Source organism: Zootoca vivipara, chromosome 12 (assembly GCF_965207765.1).
Source record: "Zootoca vivipara chromosome 12, rZooViv2.hap1.1, whole genome shotgun sequence".
NCBI classification, from domain to species: Eukaryota; Metazoa; Chordata; class Lepidosauria; order Squamata; family Lacertidae; genus Zootoca; species Zootoca vivipara.
In genome coordinates this window covers 15548940-15571426 of record NC_142595.1, presented here as the reverse complement: position 1 = coordinate 15571426, position 22487 = coordinate 15548940, and the positions used below count along the sequence as shown (strand labels likewise).

Here is a 22487-nt window from a genome sequence, read left to right as displayed (position 1 = left end):
AGCTAGGGATCATGGGAGTTGTAGGCCAAAACATCTGGAGGGCCGCAGTTTGGGGATGCCTGGTCTAGCAGATTTAGAATGAAATGTCTCGACAACAGTTGTTTTCCGTGACTTTCTTTTGACTCCAAGTGCTCAGAAATCCATCTACAATTTCTACTTTTAGTTACGTATTTTTATTTATTTACTTACTCACACACACCCCAGCTATGCCCATAAGACTGTTGCACAGACCATTCAGTTCCAGGCCGAGAAGTCACTGTGACTGGGGAAGACGCAGCTGTCTCTCTCTCTCCACTCTGAGGGTCAAACGAAACATGGCGTTTGTCACGCAGTGTGGCCTTGGTGGCACAGCCGATTTCCCCGTTAACAAATAACTGGTGCATTAGGGTCGGTGGCAGTGAACTGATGAGGATGGTGGTAGTGAACCCTCTGCTCCCTCATTTGGATCGGGTCCTCTTGGGCCTACTCTTGAGTGAAATAAAAGTTCCCATTTGACCAGAAGAGCAGCCCTAAACTGCGGCCCTCCAGATGTTTTGGCCTACAACTCCCATGAACCCTAGCTAACAGGGCCATTGGTCGGGGAAGATGGGAATTGTAGTCCAAAACATCTGGAGGGCCGAAGTTTGGGGGTGCCTGCCTAAGAGGATAGTGTGTTCAATACCTTCCCAGGTCTGAACCGCATCCCTTCAAGCTACAAAGTGGGAACTTTGGCTACAAAATGGCTGCTTCAGAGTTAAACAAGACTCACGCAAATTCATTCACAGCTCGTCTTGACGGCTCCTCTGCATCAGCCACTTTTCGAGCCTCCTCATAAATTCCTCAGCAGGGCAAACGGCTGGAAAACCTTTATTCTGAAGCAATTATATACATATATTTGAAGCATCAGGGGCGGCAGACCTACCCTATAGAGGCAAAAATAGTGACTGACGGGTGACAAACTTGCTTTCAAATTCTCTGCTTCCCTCTGCACCCCAGACCTTTTGTGCAGCACCATCCTATGGACACTTACTCAGAAGTAAGCCCCACCAAGTTCAACGGGACATAGTGCCTAGCAAGTGAGTTTTAGGCCTAAGTGAGTTTCGGCTCAAGTGTCTTATCATCCTATGTTGCTGGCCCCGCTGAAGGACGTTTAGCAAGACACGAAGGTGAAATTCCTCACCCGGTGTGCCTCTTTCCCTCACCAGGGCCTATAAGCTGTCGCTGTATGCACTTTAGGAGCTCAAAAGGGGTGGAATGGTAAAAACCTGAGGGCTTTGGCACCTGCAAAATGTGGACAGATGAGGGGAAAGCAGAGACTGCCACATGAGAGAAGTCTGAACTGTGGAGTTAGATGGCAATTTAATTCTGCCGTTGCCAGTGGAGTTTTTCTCTTGTACGTAGCTCCCTTATACTGTCCCGCTTTCTAGGGTGGCCTCCACCAAAAGGTGCTTTGAGATGACCACTGGATAGCTCAGTTGGTTAGAGCGTGGTGCTGACAGAATGTCAAGGTTGCAGGTTCGATCCCCCCATGGGACAGCTGCCTATTCCTGCATTGCAGGGGGTTATGGAATCATAGTTGGGTCCCATACAGAGACCAAAGCTGAGGCCTTGGTGTTATCAGCACCGCACTCTTAACAACTGAGCTACCCAGACAGGGTTGGATTAGATGATCCTCAGGGTCCTTTCCAGCTCCACAATCCATATTCAATCACTACAACTCCCATCAGCTCCAGGGAGCAGTGCTAATCCAAAATATCTGGAGGGCCCCAGTTGGTGAAGGCTGCCGCTGCCATAGGCCACGAACCTGCTGCCATGGGGTAAATCTCTTCAGCTGCTTCTCTCCCCCCCTTCCTGTTCACCCTTCTTAAGAAAACCAGAGGCACCCTTTTAAAATAAAGCATACTTTTATTTTCCTGTTGAAGCACCGATTTCATTTTTTGAAAAACACACACAAAAGAAAACATGTTCCAATACTGAACGGGGAGCAGGAGGGGAAAGGTTAAAAAAACGCATTCATGTTTTCAGCTTTGTTCCTCCATGTTCTGGAGAGACATGTTTCAGCCACATGCAAACTGGACTAGGGGTGTAAACGAAGTTGTGGGGGGGGGGAAGAGAAGAAAGGAATGGGTTAATACTTTCTTTGGTTTATTATGCTAATTGACTGCTTGCCTCAGAAGGGTGGGTGGTAGACCAGAGGGGGGGCATCTCTGATCCCAAAGAGGGGAGGGCCAGTGTCCTCTTAACACCCTCTTTTTTTCTTTTCTCTGTTTTTGAGTCTTTCTAATCTGTGCCTGGGACCCCCACCCCACCCCACAGAGGAGAAAAAGAAGGTGCAACCACGTGATTTCAAGTGCAAAGGGAGACAGCTCAGGGCCTGAAGGGATTTTCCAGCCACAATTTTCTCCTTGCCCCCCACCCTGCCCAATACCCTAGAAAAAGGATGTTTTCAGATTAGATCCCTTCTCAAACTGCTGCTTGGGATATTAAACCAGCAACATCCCCTGCCTTTAACCTCAAAGGACACCTGGACACCAATATACATATACAATATTCTCTCTCTCTCTCTCTCTCTATATATATATATATAGGAGGGGAGGGAATGGGAAATTCACAATACCTACTGTGGAAAAACTGCCTCTTTCCCCTCCCCTAATTGCAATCCTCCATCCCCCCCCCCTGCAATATATGCTTAATAACAATCCAGCCCACTTGGAATATTCCACTCTTATTTTGCCCCACTTCCTCCACCCTCCTATGTGAGCTACTTCTGCATTCCCCCTGCTTTTCCGATTCCTGTGGTTTCCTCTATCGGAGTCCCTGCCAAATCCAACTTCCCCAAATCCTCCCCGCCCTCAGTCAGAGCTCCACCTCTCCCCCCCCTACACGCATGGAATATTCCAGCCCCACCTCTACTCCCCCCCAACTTTGTTTGTGGGCTATTCCTGTCCTCAGATGCTCCCTCTCCTTTCCTTTCATGGAACATCCCTGTCCTTTGCTGCTGCGCATCTTCTACCAGGCAGGAGAGAGAAAAAACGGGGCTGCAATGCAAGCGAGCTGTGCAAGAGGTGGAATATTCCTTCACATCAGGCCTCCCACCCCTTTGATGGACCACTTCTGTCCGCAGCCTCCTCTCCCCCTCAACCTTAAAATGGACCATTCCTGTTCTCCAAAATGACTACTACGGCCATAACTATTATTTTTTGCACTCCAGGTTGTTTCTGGCTGATGGACAGGCACCCCCCCTCCAAAAAAGTGCCCAAATGGTTTGTTCTGCTCCTCTTCAGCCTCTTCTCTCTCAAAACCACGCAGAGCATTAAGCCTGTCCCACAGGGAAAGACAGAAGGGAGGAAAGAAGGAAGGAAGAGAAGAGGGTTCTCCGGAAGGATTTTTGCCATTCTCGTGCCATGGGGGGGGGGACAGGCGAAGAAGGGTGCCCTGCCCACCCAAGCCACCCACTCCCTTTTGCCGTGTCCTAATAGAGCATGGCTCGGTTGCCGTGGAGGAACACCAGCATATCGACGTGCTCTGGCGTCAGGGCCTGCCGCTTGGTGTGCATGGCGTCGCCGGCGCTGCTGAACAACCAGCCCGCGGGCACCGAGGTGGCAGGCACGCCAAGCAGCTTGCGGGCCGCCCGAGCCAGCAGTGGGTACTGCGTGTGGTGCGTCTTCCACCACTGCAGAGGGTCCTGGCCGAGGGCGGAGGCCTTGCTGGACTGGAAGCTGCTGGCCTCCTGCTCCACCTGCTGATGTGCCGAGCTGGCGCACGAGACGGCGCGCATGCTGCACAGGTCGCCCAGCAAGAACTCGATGCCTGCGTCCTGCTTCGGCACCTTGGCAGGTGGCGACGGGGGCAAGGCCATGCCCGGCGGCCCGGCGGCCTGCGCTGCCGGCAACTCCGCCAGCCGCGACGCTTCCGCCTTGAGTGACTGGAGGGTTTCCACGCGGTCCGAGTGGCTCAGGAAGTCGAGGCCGCGGAAGCGCGGGTCCAGGGCGCAGGCCAGGTTGAGGGCCTGGTTGACGTCCGGGCTGGAGAAGTGCTGGTTCAGTTCCTTCTGGGCTGCGGCCTTGGCTTCCAGCGTCAGGGCGGAGTCCCACTCGCTGCCCACCAGGTGTTTATAGAGAAGGCTGGTGAGCACAGGCTTGACGAGGGACAGGCTGGAAAAGGGGTCTTTGGTGAACGTTGAGGTAGCAATGGCCATGGGCTTGAGGACCTTGGCCGCGTCCCGAAGGGCAGCCCAGTCCTGGGGGCGCAGCGTCGCCTCCCCGTCGGGGCCGAGCCCCGCCAGAGGGTCGCTGTGCTCCAGCAGGCCTTGCAGGACGGCATAGGCGCTGTGCCACTTGCCCCCGTCCCGCAGGAAGCGGCCGAGGTGCGCTTGCAGGAGGGGCTCCTGGGCCCACAGCTTCTCGCCGCGGCCTGCCCCGGCCAGCGCCCAGGACGCCAGGCGCCGCAGCCGCTCGAAGGCACCCTGGGCTGCCGGCTGGCTCAGCACAGCCTCCATGGCGGCTCGCAAGGCCTGCCCGATGCAAGGCAGGGCGGTCCAACCGAGCGCCGCCGCGGCCTGCTGGGTAACGAGCCCAAGTCCCCCGACGGTGTACGAGGTGCTCTCGCGGACCCCCCACTCCTTGGCCGCCTCGCTGAGGGCCTCTGCCAGGCTGTCGGCGCTGGGGTCTTCGGGGATGGGGCGGCTCGAGAGCACCCTCGCGCGGGCTTCAAAGCAGTCGTCCACGTAATGCACGGTGAGAGTGAGGTAGGTGAGGGTGTTGCTGTGGCGCCAGATGTCCAGGCTGAGTGAGCACTGGGGCAAGGTCCGCACCAGCTCCCAGATTTTCCCCTTCACGTGGGTGTGCATGTCCCTCAGCACCGTGTGGGCCAAGGAGGCGGCATCTGGGGGCTTGTAGTTGGGGTCCAGGACCCCCAGCATCTGCCCAAACCCTTCTCCTTCCACCACCTCCACGGGCATCAGGTCGAGCACGATGAAGTCGGCCACCGCCCGCGTGGTCCTGCCCGGGGCGGGAGGCCGGGGGGCTCCGAAGTCACCCGCCGTCCCCAGGACCCCTTTGTCCAGAGCTGCCGTCTGGGTCCCAACCAGCTGGTTGTACTCGCAGCGGTGCTTGTAGATGAGGTGCTGGCGTAGGTTGGTGGTGTTGCCGCTGTAGCTGAGGCGGACCCCGCACAGCTTGCAGATGATCTTGCTCTTGTCCAGGATGCGGCCGTAGGCGTCCCCCTGGAACCCAAAGAAAGTCCAGTAGCGGCTCTGTGCCCTCCCAAGCCCCACCAGGTTCTGCGTCCCTTCCAGCAGCGGGAAAGGGCTCCCTCCCGGGGGGAGACCCGGCTTGTGGAGGGGCAGGAGGGGAGAGGCGCCGGCGTCTCCGCACAGGTACTGGGTGCGGGAGGAAGGGGCATGGGGGGCGGGAGGTGGAGGCGGGGTCTTGAGGTGCAGCTCCTGGAAGAGTTTCATCAGCAGCTCCTTCTCGCCAAATTCGTACTTAAAATGCTCGCCTGGAAGGGAGAGACAACAGCGCAAAGGTGAGGGTCTGCGACATCTGCCGAGGTGCAAGGCAGCCAACCCTGGAACAGTCCCTCTGCTGTTGTGGGGTGAGCAAATTGTGGCATGGGAGTCCCCCCACCACCACTCCCCCCCATGCTATTTAGCAGCACAGTCCCTCCCCCCACCGCCCAACACCCCAGGCTAGGGCCCTGTTAAGTCTGTTCAACAATCTGGCCATGGACGAAGAGGCCTCCATCTCCGCTGCTGGAAAAATAGACCAAACTGGATAGCTCAGTTGGTTACAGCATAGTGCCGATAGCACTAGGGTTGCCGGTTCAATCCCTGTATGGGACAGCTGCGTATTCCTGCTTTGCAGGGATCATCCTCAGGGTCCCCTTCCAACTCTACAATTCTGTGATTCTATGTGTGGGGAACCTTTGCGCCTCCCGGATGTGGCTGAACCACAACTCACATCAGACCCACCAAGCAGTAGTGTCAAGAGGCGGCAATGATTCTTGGTACCAGTTGTTGGAAACCACAGGAGAAGAGTGCTCTTTGTGCTCAGATCTTTCTTATGGGTTTAGACCACAAACTTTCTTATGGGTTTAGACCACAAACTTGACATGAGTCAGCAGTGTGATGCAGCAGCTAAAAAAGCCAATGCAATTCTGGGCTGCATCACTTGGCGTATAGCATCTAGATCAAGGGAAGTAATAGGTCTGCTCTGTATTCTGCTCTGGTCAGACCTCACCTGGAGTACTGTGTCCAGTTCTGGGCACCACAGTTCAAGAAGGATACTGACAAGCTGGAACGTGTCCAGAAGAGGGCAACCAAAATGGTCAAAGGCCTGGAAACGATGCCTTATGAGGAACGGCTTAGGGAGCTGGGTATGTTTAGCCTGGAGAAGAGAAGGTTAAGTGGTGATATGATAGCCATGTTCAAATATATGAAAGGATGTCATATAGAGGAGGGAAAAAGATTGTTTTCTGCTGCTCCAGAGAAGCGGACACGGAGCAATGGATTCAAACTACAAGAAAGAAGATTCCACCTAAACATTAGGAAGAACTTCCTGACAGTAAGAGCTGTTCAGCAGTGGAATTTGCTACCAAGGAGTGTGGTGGAGTCTCCTTCTTTGGAGGTCTTTAAGCAGAGGCTTGACAGGCATATGTCAAGAATGCTTTGATGGTGTTTCCTGCTTGGCAGGGGGTTGGACTGGATGGCCCTTGCGGTCTCTTCCAACTCTATGATTCTATGATTCTATGTTTCCCACAGGCATCTGGTTGGCCACTGTGAGAAAAGGATGCTGGACCAGATGGGCCTTTGGCCTGATCCAGCAGGCTCTTTCTATGTTCTTATGGATCCGAATTCCAAAGTCCCTCCTTATCCCCAGTGGCTGGTCAGTAGGGACCCACAAACTTTGAACTGTGGCAGCCACTTCGCATGTGCGGTTGCCATGACCCTATACTTCCCCTGCTTTTGTACCTGGTTGATATGCTGAGCTTTGGAACTGCTCTGAGCACTGCACAAGGAGAATGCCTTCCTCTCCTTCCTTGGCTCCAAGCTTGGGAGAACCGGGAGGGCGTTTTTCTTTCTTACCCACCAAAGTGCGGGGGGGGGAAGAAGGGGGCTGCGAAGGTGAACACGGCAAGTCAATATGTGGACCCCTTGCCACTCCATCCCAAGGGTGTGTACACCAGCTCTTCAAACCGTGTGCCAGGCTGGGTTTACATTTAAGCAACACTGTATAGTTGTACCTTGGAAGTTGAACGGAATCCGTTCCGGAAGTCCGTTTGACTTCCAAAACGTTTGGAAACCACAGCGCAGCTTCTGAATGGCTACAGGAGGCTCCTGCAGCCAATCGGAAGCCACGGAAGCCCCGTTGGGCGTTCGTGTTCCAAAGAACGTTTGCAAACCGGAACATTCATTTCCAGGTTTGCGGCATTCGGGAGCAAAAACGTCTGAGTACCAAGGTGTTCAGGATCGAAGGTACAAATGTACTGTGAATTGCTTTGGTTTGATTCTGTTGCAGGAAAAAACTTAAAAATAAATAAATAAATGTTGCATTAACAACAACAAAAACTTGGCAATAATGGGAAATGAAGGCTAGTTGTGGGGTAAATATGTTCTTCCAGAGAGACCCTTTTTATGGGTAATCTGGGAGCCTAGGAATATGACCACAAGCCAAGATGCCACAGTATTCCTTACAGTGGCACCACTGGGGCAAGACTTGGGGGGCAAGACGTCCAGCGACCCCACTCAGGAGAATGAGAAGAGCCCTCAAAGCAGTGAGGCTGGCTTGCCCTATGAGGACCCCCAACCCCACACAACAGAACTATTAAATCCAGAGTTGAAATTATCTAGGCACACCCCATGTTTCTAGGTCATATGCGAGGAATGAAACTCAGGATCTATTTCCTCAGTGGGGTAATGTTTTGTGACTGCTGTTCGCAGTGGGGAGGGTCATTGGGTATGTTTAAAAAGACGATAACCCTGATCATTTGGCTCTCAGGTGTACTTTGTCCCTAACTGGGCCATGGAGGGCCTCACTGCATATTGCTATATTAATTAATTAATAAATAATAATAATAATAATAATAATATATTTATACCCCGCCCATCTGGCTGGGCTTCCCCTGCCACTCTGGGCGGCTTCCAACAAACATTAAAATACATCAAATATCACAGATTAAAAACTTCCCTAAACAGGGCTGCCTTTAGGTATTTTCTAAATGTCAGGTAGTTGTTTATCTCTCTGACCTTGATGGGAGGGTGTTCCACAGGGCGGGTGCCACTACCGAGAAGGCCCCTCTGCCCGGTTCCCTGTAGCTTTGCTTCTCGCAGCGAGGGAACCGCCAGAAGGCCCTCGGCGCTGGACCTCAGTGTCCCTCAGGGCAGAACGATGGGGGTGGAGACGCTCCTTCAGGTATACCGGACCGAGGCCGTTTTAGGCTTTAAAGGTCAGCACCAACACTTTGAAGTGCTATGAAGACCCCCAGGTTTGATCCCTGACACCTCTAGTTTAAAAAATGTCCAGGCAGCAGGGAGTGGGAAGGACGTTTGCAGGAGATCCTGGAAAAATCGTCTACCGGTCAAGAGTATCCCAATTGTCAGACCTGGTGCTCGGCAGCTTCCTTAGGTGATTACAAGACTGCAGGGAGAAGGGAAGATAGGAGGCCTTGCAACATGTCCCACTCGCCTCTTCTTCTTCTTTTTGCCTACCTAAGCGTAATCCCAGCGTGCGTGCGTACTCCTCCCCTATCCACACCAGCAGCTCTGTGTCGTCAGGTATGGTCTGGCAGACCCGGTAGTAGATGTAGCCCCGGTACTGGAAAACAGTCAGGTTTTGCTCCTCCTCAGTAGAGGCACACGCCACATATCTGCAGGGAGGAAGCGGGGATGAGTCACATTGTGGGTTTTGTTTTTTTAAAAATAATTTTTATTGGATTTTGTACATAGAAAAATAAAAATAAAGAAAAACATAAAAAGATACAAGATACAGAAAAGAAAAAACATAAGACAATTTCAACAGATCTTATTCCCCCAATAATTCTTCTCATATCAATCAGATAAGATAAAAATAAAAAAATTCAACTTTATAACTTCAAGTCTAAACATTTCGGACTTCCTCATTCCCCCTTCTTGAGTTCTAGGTATTACCATAGCTGCCAAGTTTTCCCTTTTCTCGCAAGGAAGCCTATTCAGCATAAGGGAAAATCCCTTAAAAAAAGGGATAACTTGGCAGCTATGGGTATTACGCTAGCTCTTGCAGTTCCCAATACTAAAATCATATTCTTATTTCTAGAATATCCCTTCTTTATTACTAATAACCCTTCACACTTCACGTTACTATTATTTAACTACTAATATCTCTACCTTTTACCCAAAAATATTCCAACTTGCCTAACAAAATCTTTTAGCCCCTATTATTCCCACCCACAGAACAAAGTCTATCCCCCTTTCCTTGGAATCGGTATCTCCAGAAGCATCAGCCAGTTCCTTAATACATTCCGAATTCAGACCATTTTTTATCCATCAATACAAAGTAATACAGGACTCCCTCAAACCACTCCTAATCTGTCCCAATCCAAGTTTTGCCGAACCCTTTCCCCCCCTCTTCTGTGATTCCCACACTTTATTTCCATTCTCAATCTCTCTCACTTCCTGCCCCCCCCACCTCCTTGCTTCCGCCCCTCTCTCACTGGGGTATTAATCTTTTTGTTCCCCTCTATGGGGGGCTTTTGAACTCCCACTGTGGGGTTTTTTTGGGGGGGGGGATGCGTCATGCTTTACTCGCTGGTGGATGCACCGAGTGGTAACCGCAGCAGTAAGACTCCAGGGTAAAGCCAGCCCACAGTCTGCAAGGAGGCTCGGAGCACTCCCCTATGAGCACTCCCCTAAGCATCTACCACAGGGATCACTCCAGCATCCTATGGGGGCAGAAAAGCTGCCAAACCTAATTCATCACGGGGTGTGTGTGTAGCTCCATGGATATAATGTATGCAACTAAGCTGGGACGGGTGTAAATTCCCTTCCTTCCTTCCTTCCTTCCACCGGGCCTCTCGCCCAAGGGGCTCACCTCATCCAGTTGGATCTGGAATCATCTGAGGCGTCGACAAAGAAGTAGGAGCCGTTGTCCCGCACCTGAAGGAGGGATGGAAAGAGCAGGGAAGGAGAAGAACAATGAAACGAAAGCTCCACTCTCACCCACCCCTACCTTGAGGCTCCTCTGTGTGTCTTTACTGAGCATCCATCCTAGATTTGCTTGCACAAAGCTTGTGCAAAGGTTAGATTATATCCAGTCTTAATTGATCACCCATTCTGATCTGCTTGTGGGGAGGTTACATGACAGTAAGCGGTCATCCTGAATTCCCAGCAGGCTCTTTATATCTCCCCCCGCCCCTTTAATCATTCATTCATTCCACACTGCATTTTCCTGGCACTTTCCCAACCACAAAAAATGTCTTATTTCATTTCCCCCTAAAGTGGATTTGTTGCACTAGGGTGATATCGGGTGCTTTTACTGCACTCCAAATGTGCAAATCTGAATTTCCCAGTAGGAATGTGAAACCCTCCCGCAAAATATCAAAGAGTTCTGGACGCACCCTTTAAGAATTTACCTGACATCATAGGCACTCCAGCCCCAAGGGATGGGGATGGGCCTCTAAGTGGATGGCTTAAAAGTGTGCCACGATCTGGGCACAGGTGTGTGTGCGTGTCACTCTCACTGTACACTAACCCATCACTTTCCGCAGCCTAAGGTGGATTTCAGGTCTGCAAGCCAGAAAGCATTTTGAAAGGGAATAGTGTGCCATCTACAGTGGATCTGAAGAACGCCAAATGCCTTAAAGTACCAGTAGGTGTGAGCAAGTTTTCAGATTTTTTTTTTTAAAAAATATTATTATCTAGACTACCCCCAGGGCCTACTAACTGAAGCCAAGTACAAAATAGTGACCCAGAGATCTCAATCCAGAAAAGCTCAGGAGAAGGAGCCAATTGCTCCCCTCAGCCCATAAAGTCAAACACAGAGATAATTTACAGGTAGCCAATACAAATCAATATCTACTCCAGACAATTTTGTGAGTGTGTAGGGCAACAGCCTTTTTGAAACTGCATTTGTTGAGCAACTGGGAGCCAGAAACCCATGCAGATCAACTGCAAGTCATCCAAGGACGTATCAGTTACAGTGGAACCTTGGTTCTCGAACTTAATCTGTTCCGGGAGTCTGTTCGACTCCCCAAATCGTTTGAAAACCAAGGCGCAGCTTTTGATTGGCTGCAGGAGCTTCCCGCACTCAACCGGAAGCCGCAGAGGACGTTTGGCTTCCGTAAAACATTCACAAACCGGAATACTTACTTCCAGGTTTGCGGCATTCGTGAGCTGATTTGCTCGGGAGCCAAGGTGTTTGGGAACCAAGGTACCACTGTATTCCCAACCAACCTTCTGCCCATCCTTCCACATGGACCAGTTTTCCGGTTTCCTGCCCTCCTTTAGGGCAGCACTTCTGTGTTGCAGGGAGACTGTGTATCCTGATCACCCAAAACACACCTGGAAAAATATTCCACTTGAGCCTTTCTATGTACCAAACTGCAACAAAGCTGCCATTTTGCAAATGTTGGCTCAGGTGAACATTAAAAGAGCATGCTGGATCACACCAGATGCCTCCTGATAGGGCAACAATAGCCCTCTTCTTGCTGTTGTTCCCTACCAACTGCTACCCAGAGTTCTCTGATACTGAAGGCAGTTTGTGACAAATAACCTTTTCCCCACACCTGCATTTTCTTTCTTTTTTTTTTAATGAGCGCTTTATCTTCTTCCTCTCTCTTGGGATTGCACCTGAAGAAGCAAAGGAAGGATTAATCGCACGCAAGCGGCTGTTGCAATGCGGTGAGTGTTGTCCTCAGATTGGAGGGTCCAGAGTTCAAATCCTCACTCAGCCAGGAAGCTTATTGGGTAGCTAGGGCATGCTACAATTTTTCCCCAGCCTTACCTAGCTCTCGCTCTCCTGGGGTTGTTGAGATGTTAAAACTGAGGGCAAGGGCAACACAGAGGGAAGATGAAATAGCTCATTGCTAGAGCATGCAGGCACTTTGCTTTCGGAAGATCCCAATGACTGATATTACCTGGCCAGGCTGGGACAATACTGAGTGAGATGACAATACTGAGTGAGATGGAGAGAGAGTCTGGTGCAAGAGGCCTGAGTTCTGTGGCCTTGGTCAGGTTCTACCAGCCTGGATAGCTCAGTTGGTTAAGAGCATGGTGCTGATAACACCAAGGCTGCAGGTTCGATCCCTGTATGGGGACAGCTGCATATTCCTGCATTGCAGGGACTTGGGCTATATGATCCTCGGGGTCCCTTCCAACTTTACAACTCTGTGGTTTAAAAATCATGTTAAAAATGTAGCAGAATAATCACATTTAAAAACAGAAACAACTCTCTTGACCACCTCATCAGTGTAGACAGAATAGAATTGACTGCCACTGAATAAGGACTTGTGCTTGGGTTTGAGGATCGTCTCAACTAAACCTTTTATTGCATGTGTGGAAAGATCCACAGCCCACAACCAGCCTTTATAAGGCTTAGAGCAGGTCCGGGGAAGCTGCGGCCCTCTGGGATATTTGTTAAGACTCCAATTCCCACGATTAGGGTTGCCATATGTCCTGGAATTCCCTGACATGCCCTCTTCTGGGGGTACTACATGCCCATACGTGGGTAATTTTACATTTTAAAGCAAATATCCTGGATTTGGGGTTTAATTTTTGTATGTGTGTGTGTGGCTCTGGTTCAGGCTCTGGCGTGGCAGCAGCGGTGGGGTATTGGGCGATTGCCCTGAAAAATCTCAACATTTTGTGTTCAGTTATTTACCTCTTGAAATACGGTAACCCTACCATCAGCCTCATACCACTTTAAGCAGCCATGCCTTCCCCCACTGAATTCTGGGAGCAGTAGTTTGCGAAGGGGGCCAAGCGTTGCTAGGAGGCCCCTATCACAGAACTACAAGTCGCAGAGGAGTTTAACAATCAGTCCCTTTCCCCAGCGAGCTCTTATTCAGCTGCCTTTCTCCCCTGGCCATTATCTATCATCTATCATTAACAGTAGCTTGATCTGGATTTGCAGACCTATTTATTTCAAGTATCCTTTGACTAATGAGGTTTTATTGGATATGCTGCTGATTTTCTGCTTCATTGTTGCCGTCTGTGATTCATTTAACGCTATTGTATTTTCCAAATGTTCTTGCTTCCCTTCGAATTTTTGTAATTTACTGCATAAAGTTTTAGGGAAATTCACTTTCTGCAGCATATATTGTTGTCCAACTCCTGAAGAGAGAGCGCTTTGGTCAGAAATATGGCCTAAATGCTGAACATAAGCAAATTAAATGGAAATCGCAGCAGGAGATCCAATCGCGGAGGGTTTTTTTTTTTGGTATTGCCACAGTTTTGACTGAGCAAATGATCTTCAGCACAGCTAGGAAAGATTTTCCCCGGAGCCAAAACTAGACTTGAATGCCTTTGAATTTAACATGTAACAAATAAAGATATGCATAGGTATTAGTTGGGGTGGTGATAAATCTATAGCATCAAAGCAAGCACAGAGAGGGAGTTTAACCATCACTTTCCCTGCTGCCGTTCTGAGAAAACCCCTTCCCTGAAGCCAATATTTACATTGGAGGGAAATTCCCCATTGACATGAGAGATTTGGCTCCTCTAAAGAATTTTCCCCCCAGGACTGCCACAGGAGAGGAAAGTGTTAATTTCCCTCCTCAAAATCTCCCCCCCCCCAGTTTATGCGAAATTTGAAACAATCTGGCATCTTTAATTCAAAGATACTGTACATATATTGCTGCATGTAGTTTGGCCAGAGCTTTGAACAGTTACTACAAGTCAATGTTAGCATAAAAGCACAGGGGACTCCAAACTGTAGTTTGGAAGGTGAAACTCGGCATGTAGTGGCAAGAATGGTGGCACCTCAATCTAAGGCTGATCTTTGCATATTTACAGCTCGATCCTCTGCAGAATCAGGTGCTCAAATAACCACAGCTGCCTTTGAAGGATGACATCATTCTGCCCACAAATACAGTCAAGGGCATTTGTTGTTGTTGTTTCGTTTCATAATGCTACAATTCGTGCCAAATCGATGGCATGTGGAAAAAGGGAGGGAGCCTGAAGGTGCACAGAGGTGTATTTTTGGAGCCCCACATTTTGTCAAAACATAAATCTTTCTTCAGAGACCCTTTGGGGAACAACCAACTCAACCCTTTGGTCTTGGCGGCCAAAAGTTTGGGATTTTGTCACATTTTTATCCCCCTCTCCTCGAGGAGCTCAGGGTGATATTACCCCTGCTGCCATTCCCTTTATCGCCACAACACAGTAGGCTGGGCTGAGAGATGGCAACTGGCCCAATTCGCCAGTGAGCTTGGGGAATTTAAGCCAGAGTCTCCCTGAGTTCGGCAACCAGGAAAGGGGAACTGGTGGCCTTACAGATGTTCCAGTTCCGGTCAGCAAGGCCAATAGTGAGGGATGATAGTACAGGCTCTAACTCAGGCATCCCCAAACTGCGGCCCTCCAGGTGTTTTGGCCTACAACTCCCATGATCCCTAGCTAACAGGACCAGTGGTCAGGGATCATGGGAATTGTAGTCCAAAACATCTGGAGGGCCGAAGTTTGGGGATGCCTGCTCTAACTGCTGCACCACTAGATTCTCTACTAGATTTGCAGTGGACCACAAAGGCCATTCTAGTGATCAAGTACAGTTGTACCTTGGATTCCGAACGCCTTGCGAGCCGAACATTTTGGCTCCCAAACGCCGCAAACCCGGAAGGGAGTGTTCCGGTTTGTGAACGTTCTTTGGAACCCGAATGTCTGACGCTCCTGCAGCCAATCGGAAGCGGTGCCTTGGTTTCCAAATGTTTTGGGAGCCGAACCGACTTCCAGAACAGATTCCGTTCGACTCCTGAGGTACGACTGTAGTCCCCTATGGTATTGCACGGCTAAGACATGCCATGGTGTGATGAGCAAAACTTTCTGAAAAGCTCAGCTTTACTTTTTAAGCAAGTCTGTAGTCCTCATGGTTGTGGGATAAAATTTAAAAACGTGACCATCATTATCAGATATGTGGATAAAACAGAAATAAGCCACTGCATGGACGGGGCGGGGGGGGGGAAAGAAGTTGCCTCCCCCCAAATCAAGTAAATAAATAAAAATGCTTAACTAACTGACCACTTGTGTTGTAGATAGCCTGCCCTACTAACATAAATCCTGGCTAGGCCCAGGTAAGTCAGGAACCCGATAGCTTCCTGTTGTCCTTTAGCCATCAAAGTATTTTCATGGCCTCCTGCCAGGGCCAGTAGCTGGGTTGAGGGGGCCTTGGCAAATTGCCATTTAGTGTGCCTTGACACCAAGGACCCTAATGCCCCCACCTGCTTACTGGTGGTAGTGGCAGCCAGCAGCAACAAAATCACCTACCATTTTCAGTTTCCTAAATGCCTCTACATAGTAGTGTTGGAATGGTAAAATCGTGGGTAGCCTGAAGCCACACACTGCAAGGAATAATCAAGTGGGGGGTGGTGGTGGTTGGGCCTAACTGGAACAGGCCTGAGCACCCATCAGCCCATAGCAAACGCCAAAGGATGCTTGGTGCCCCTCCTTTCTTTCTTACCCTCCTCACGTATTGATAGAAACCCCAATTTCTCCCTCGCAGAGCTACAGCTCCCAGAGTTCCCTGGAAAGGGGGACTGGTTGTTAAACCACTTTGGGAATCATAGCTCCGTATGGGGAAATAGGGATTTCCTAACAACTTTCCTCAGCACTCTTAACAAACAGCAGGGTTCTTTGTGGGAAGTCACAACTGTTTAAAGCGGTATGATACTGCTCTAAACGCACAGTGCAGACAGGGCCGGAAATAAACATTCCTGCATTTAATTTGCTCGGACGCGGAATCTGGCTAACGCACACCGCAACACAATCATTTACACTGGAATTGTAAGGAATTTCTTTGTCAGCGCTCCCTCTAAAAGCTGAAAAACACGGGTCCTCTTAACCGCTTAAAGGTAAAGGGACCCCTGACTGTGGACGACTCTGGGGTTGCGGCGCTCATCTCGCTTTATTGGCTGAGGGAGCTGGGGTACAGCTTCCGGGTCATGTGGCCAGCATGACTAAGCCGCTTCTGGCGAAACCAGAGCAGCGCACGGAAATGCCGTTGACCTTCCCCCCGGAGTGGTACCTATTTATCTACTTGCACTTTGACGTGCTTTTGAACTGCTAGGTTGGCAGGAGCTGGGACCGAGCAACGGGAGCTCACCCCGTTGCGGGGATTCGAACCGCCGACCTTCTGATCGGCAAGCCCTATGCTCTGTGATTTAGACAACAGCGCCACCCGCATCCCTGTTTGTAAACCGCTTACAAAAAAATGCAGATGCTAAACCTATGTGAAGAAGGCAAACACATGCCCATATGAGGCTAGTGTTTCGTGTGCACATCTTTGCAAAGATGTATTTCACTCTTGAAATGCATGAACTGGGCTTTAGAACAAACAGCCAAATAACTTCCAGGGACACAAATACTCTTATTTGGCCTGCTGCATTTCAGGGGGTTGGGGGAGCTGCCTCCGGGGGGGGGGGGGAGAGAACAGTGCTATGTTTTATGGTGGCCCAGAATAATATTTTCAAAGGCATTGTGGCAAGGAAACAATATTTTGCACACCTTGAAGTTTCCTTTCTTTTTGGATCGGTTCACTCTCCCCTTTTCTGTTCTGAACTGGGCCTTTCACAATGAAACACACACACATATATATTCCCACGGCAGCCGGGCATTTTGAAACAAAGCAGAACAAAATGCCCAAATCCTATATTTTCAGTTTCCAGTCCTTATGTTCATGTAATCCACCACACACTGCGACTTTAAGGGTTATTTAATAACAAGTGTAGCTGTGACACATCACAGTTATATTTGCAAGCTTGCTTGTTACGCCACAAGGGATAGAAACTTTTCAAAGAAATAAAACCTGGCAGTTGCCTGCATTTCTTACTTGGCTGAAGATACGGTTTTTATTTTCTGGTACCACAGCTCAATCCCCCCCCCCTTTCTGGATCTCATCCTGTTCCAGTTAGTGCACCGTTACCCTTTGTCACAAAACAAACCTTGCCAAAAATATCCCAGGTTTGCAAAAAAAAAAAGATGCTCTCACATTGCAAATAAATACACATCAGTGATGTCGATTTGCTTAGGATTGAGCTTGAAGAAGAACTGGGATCAGTTTCTGGTAGGGAGATTTTCCTGTTACTTAGCTGAAGCAGGCAAGCCTCTTCGCCAGTTTCCCCCTAGTTGAAATAAATACTGGGTTGGATCCAGATTAAGCCATGCATGCTCTGGCCCCATGGAAATGGACAGGACAAGTTAGTGATTGATTTGAGACCCAAGCAGAGGTAGGGAAGCCTCATCCTGCCTGCCAGGCCACACCTCTCCCTTACTGGCTCTGTTCCACCCTGCTCCCCAAGGGCTTCTGCCGGGATGGAATGAGTCTTTGATAACGCCTCTGATGCTTTTGAATTGTGGTGCTGGAAGAGACTCTTGAGAGTCCCATGGACTGCAAGAAGATCAAACCTATCCATTCTGAAGGAAATCAGCCCTGAGTGCTCACTGGAAGGGCAGATCCTGAAGCTGAGGCTCCAATACTTTGGCCACCTCATGAGAAGAGAAGACTCCCTGGAAAAGACCCTGATGTTGGGAAAGATGGAGGGCACTAGGAGAAGGGGACGACAGAGGACGAGATGGTTGGACAGTGTTCTCGAAGCTACCAACATGAGTTTGACCAAACTGCGGGAGGCAGTGGAAGACAGGAGTGCCTGGCGTGCTCTGGGACTCCATGGGGTCACGAAGAGTCGGACACGACTAAAACGACTAAACAACAACAACTTGCCCAGATGGAGATATGTGAACGTGGAATTCTCTGAATTGTGAACGGCATGAACATAGCTCATTGTATAAATGGTCAATGTTTCTCTGCCTACTTTCTGCCTCTGCCCCCCCCCCCACCACTGGAATGCGGCCCTTGGGAGGCTGCTCAGGAAGGAAATGTGGCCCTCTGCTTTTCTTTTCTTTACTTTTAAATTGTGTATTTTTATTTTAAATATACCTAGCACAACACCTTTATACACGTATTGATGCCTATTTACATATCCAGTGTTTAGATTTTGGGGAGAATTCCTCTGTTAGTCTTTATTATTATTATTATTGGGTTTTACAAACAAGAATAAAAGGTAAAGGGACCCCTGAACATTAGGTCCAGTCGTGACCGACTCTGGGGTTGCGCGCTCATCTCACATTACTGGCCGAGTGATCCGGCGTATAGCTTCCAGGTCATGTGGCCAGCATGACAAAGCCGCTTCTGGCAAACCAGAGCAGCACATGGAAACGCCGTTTACCTTCCCGCTGTAGCGGTTCCTATTTATCTACTTGCATTTTGATGTGCTTTCGAACTGCTAGGTTGGCAGGAGCTGGGACCAAGCAACGGGAGCTCACCCCGTCACAGGGATTCGAACCGCCGACCTTCTGATCAGCAAGCCCTAGGCTCAGTGGTTTAACCACAGCGCCACCTGGGTCCCACAAACAAGAATAATGTTATGCAAATAAGTATACCAAGTTTTTTCATGTCATTTGTGTATCATAAAAACAGCATAATAAATGTGGAGTAATATCGACAACATATGGTCCATTATTAGTGGTCAGTGTATAAGTTCTTGGTTCATGAATTGGTTTAAACAATTATGAAGACAAGAGGGGGAAAAGGGGGGGTGGCCCTCTGCTTGAAGAAAGGTCCTCTATCCCTGAACTAAAGCATGGCTAACTTAGTTTGGATTCAATCTGAAGTGCTGCAGTTTTAACGCATAGAAAGCTTTCATATTTCCTTACTGTGTTTAACCTCAAAGATTAATTCTATGGTACATAAATGCAATTCTGTTAACAAACAAGGCCAGCATGGAGGAGACAAGTGTGCTTTGCCCTAGGAGAGATTGGCCGGGTGTGTTATTGTGCCTGGTGGAGTTGGGAGGCCAGGCTACACATTTTAAGTTGGGGGGGGGGGAACGCTGGGAGAATCGTGTGTCTTACCGCCCAGGAATACCAGGTGCAGTCGCCATGTTCCCGTACAACTTCCCCTTCGTAGGGGCCAAAGATGCAGCCACGAGGCAGGGCTGGGAGGGCGCTCCAAACTCCGAGGCCCCCCTGGGAACGCTCCTTGATCAGCAGTCCCTCCGGCAAGGAGAGCAGGGACCGTGACTGAGCCCTTTCTGGAACAGGTCTATCAGCCACAAAGGTAGGGGGTCCGTGCTGCGGGCAGGAGTCCCGGAAGTAAAGGCGGCAGTCTTCACAGACTGTGGGGGAAAAGAGAAATGGAAGCAGATCTAGTTTCACCTACAGATCGCAGGCTGACTTTCAGTATGTCAACAGGTTCTGCTACTCTCAATTCTTTTATTTTTTTCAAGACATTTTAATAATTTTGCAAATAAACACACATCAATAAAATCATACTGTATCTAGAGATTCTCCGAATCTCACAACTTTCCCCCATGCCGTCCATGGAGTTTTATCTTAAATGTCTACAACTGCATAGTACTCCAATTTTTATATCAGACCAAATAATGTTTTTTACACTACAAGTGAGTCAAAATCCTGCTCTTGTTTTCATCTGCTTACAGTGGTCTCCTAGATAACTTATAATTTTTTCCCATCCCCATTATTTTATAAAGTTTTCATCTTCTTGGTTTCTGAGTTTTCCAGGAAAGGTTATGGAAATCAGCTTTCCAGGAAAGGTTATGGAAATCAGCTTTGAAATTTATAGCATGTTGTACATTGAAAGAAAATTATATGAAAATGATGTACCAGTGGTATTTGACTTCTACAAAGTTAGCAAAAATGTACAAGACAAGTTCAAATACCTTTTATCATATGTGGTAGACTTGTAAGGTAAGAAAAGCTTTTGGGGAGATGATATATAATGAAATGAAAAAAATGTTTAAAATAACTTTTGATTAAAAAACAGTAGCTTTTTTATTAGGAATTACAGGTACCGACATTCCGAAGGAGCAGAAAAGACTTTTTGTATATGGAACAACAGCCGTGCGGATGTTATTGGCCCAGAGTTGGAAGTCCTTACCAGAGAAGAACGGCAAACCAAGCTGATGAAGTATGCCGAGATGGCAAAGCTGACTGAAAAACTCTCAATTGTTTTTAAACAGCAGTTGGGGAAAACTGCCTGTCTAGAGTTGTGCTAGGCTTTCTGCAGGGGTTTAGAGCAGGAGAGATGAGAAATTTGGTTTGGTTCTAAAGGACCATCAAAATTTGACATCTACAGTACTGACTCAGGCAGGTCAATGGGGATTCCTAGCCTGTACTGCTTGTGTCACTTGCTGTCACTAAAGCATCATCCTTCAGTAGACACCTAGGTTAGTTTATAAAGAGTGTATGCGAGCGCAATCTCTTTGAGCATTTGGCAATCCAATATAACTTATATCACAGATTAGAAATGAAGCAAAGGCAGGCTGCGAAAGTGCCACTCAACTGATCACCTGTGGCGAGTAAGAAATATCTGAAGGTGGCCAGTAAGGGAAGCCTCAGAGAATTTGGTGGTTCTTCCTCTCCCTCCCGGGTTAAGACGACAAATGGCTTAACACAGGCACTTACAATAATAATTTATTATTTGTGACTAAGTGGGCTAGGAGCTCCTTTACAAAAGGAAAGGGACCATATATGTTTGGGATGGGGCAGAAACGAAGGTTTTACTTTTACTTACAGAGCAGCTCATCCTCAAAATTGGTGCAGGCATCCTCAGCTACTTGCATGGTGTGGTACAATCCTGAAGCCTACAATGTTAAGAGGAAGGAAGTGTTTAGAGTTGGTACTTCTCACACCCAAAATCCATGTCACCTTAAATACTTTCCCAAGGAGCAGGGAAGGGGAATCTGTAGCCTTCCAAAGGCTGCTGGAATCCAACTCCCATGAGTCTCAGCAGGCAGGACTGATGGTCCCACAACATCTAGAGCTGCCACAGGTTCCCCACCCCCATCCCAGAGCAACACTGACCCCCAACCTCAGCTTCTGGCCAAACCATACCAACGGCCACCTTCTTCACACAAGCAAGACCTTCTTCCAGCAGACCCCACGCCACAACTCTGGATCTACCCTCTTCCTCTAAACTAAAACATTGGCCATGCTGCTATCAAACTCCAACACCTCCTTTCTCCAGAAGGAGCCCATCTCCTGGATTACAGTCCCCTTCCCCTTACTAGTCTCCCCCAAATAGTTCTGTCAGTAAAGCATGACATTCTTAGTCTCAGGGCTGTGGGTTCGAGTCCCACGTTGGGCACAAGATTTCTGCCTTGCAGGGGGTTGGACTGGATGACCCTCGTGGCCCCATCCAGCTCTACAACTGGATGGGGCTTCTGTGATCCAAATACTGGCTGCCTGCCCTACCCCGTTCAGAACCACGCTGGAGAACAGCTCCAATCAAAAAAATACGAGGCAACACTTTGCACGGGCTCAGCCCCAAATCCAGCTCCCCACCGCCCCCAAACCCGACGTCGAAGGCTCCCCTATAGTGCTTCTCCGCCTCATCTCCCCCACCCCGTCCGCACGCAGAGCCCCCACGGACACCCGCCCACCTGCAACACCAAGCCGCGCTCTTGCAAATCAATGCTCGCCCCCTCGCAAGTCACGGCAGCAGCAGCAGCAGCAGCTCCCCTCTCACCTGCACGCTCCCAACCCTTATTACAAAAATAAAAGACCCCCCCCCAACTTATTCCCAGGCTGCCCCACCTCCTTCCTCAAAGGAAGGAACCCCGAGAAGCCGGCCAAGTCTCGCCCTGCCTGGGCGGAGCTGGATCGATGCCGCTGCGGCAGCTCCTCCAGGCGGGCGCCCTCGTGGGAGGGAGGGTCGAGGAGCGCGCGGGCGGAGCGGGGAGGCGGCCCTTCGCCCTCCTTCCTTCCCGCCCTCTCTCCTCCCTCCCTCCCGCTTCCGGTTCTGCAAACTTGCCCGTCGCGCGACACCGGCCGCCGGCGCTGCTCGCCGCCGCATCTGCGCTCCCCCCGCCCCGCTCCGCTCTCCCCTCGCTTTATCCCCTTTTGGAACGCTCGGCCTCGCCAATCCCTTCCCACCGCCTGGGCTTTCCGCGGCCAATGAGAGCGTGGCCCAGAGTTCCGCCTCCCCTCCAGCCTATGAAGCGCCTTCCTTCAGCGCGGAAGGCAAGAAGAGGCGGGCTCCCGCCGCCTCCTCCCTCCGCCGAGTTGGCGGCCAATGAGTAGAGGGGCACGAGGAGCGGGAGGCGTGGGGTTTTTCGATGGAGTAAGAGACGCTCCACCCTTTCTAGGGGTGGGTGCCTAAGGGAAGCCGTTGAGAACCAATAGGAGAGGAAGGGGGTGGGGGGTGGGGAGGAACCACAAAAAGAGCCGCGCTTCAGAGGATGGGATTCCGTTAAACTGGGAGAGGCGGGTTCAAGAGCTCTCCCGGCCAATGGGGTTGGTCATCGTGAAT

The 22487-nt window shown here is 49.8% G+C and overlaps 1 protein-coding gene across 1 annotated transcript; it reads right to left on the bottom strand.

The window, feature by feature from the left end:
- Positions 1–1868: 1868 nt before the first annotated feature.
- LOC118095820 (E3 SUMO-protein ligase ZBED1) lies at positions 1869–21901 on the bottom strand. Its single transcript, XM_035137089.3, has 6 exons — positions 21773–21901; positions 20751–20820; positions 19070–19332; positions 10044–10108; positions 8687–8844; positions 1869–5478 (listed from the first exon to the last, which is right to left on the bottom strand). Exons 2-6 carry the CDS (start codon positions 20797–20799, stop codon positions 3452–3454), a joined length of 2562 nt encoding a protein of 853 aa, XP_034992980.1. The 5' UTR covers positions 20800–20820; positions 21773–21901; the 3' UTR covers positions 1869–3451.
- Positions 21902–22487: the final 586 nt, after the last annotated feature.

Coding starts and splice junctions, on each gene's coding strand:
- LOC118095820 (XM_035137089.3), bottom strand. CDS start 20,799: ATGCAAGTAGCTGAGGATGCCTGCACCAATTTTGAGGATGAGCTGCTC. Junction 8,845..10,043: donor TCCAGATCCAACTGGATGAG/GTGAGCCCCTTG, acceptor TCCTCCCTGCAG/ATATGTGGCGTGTGCCTCTA. Junction 5,479..8,686: donor CACGCTGGGATTACGCTTAG/GTAGGCAAAAAG, acceptor TCTCCCTTCCAG/GCGAGCATTTTAAGTACGAA.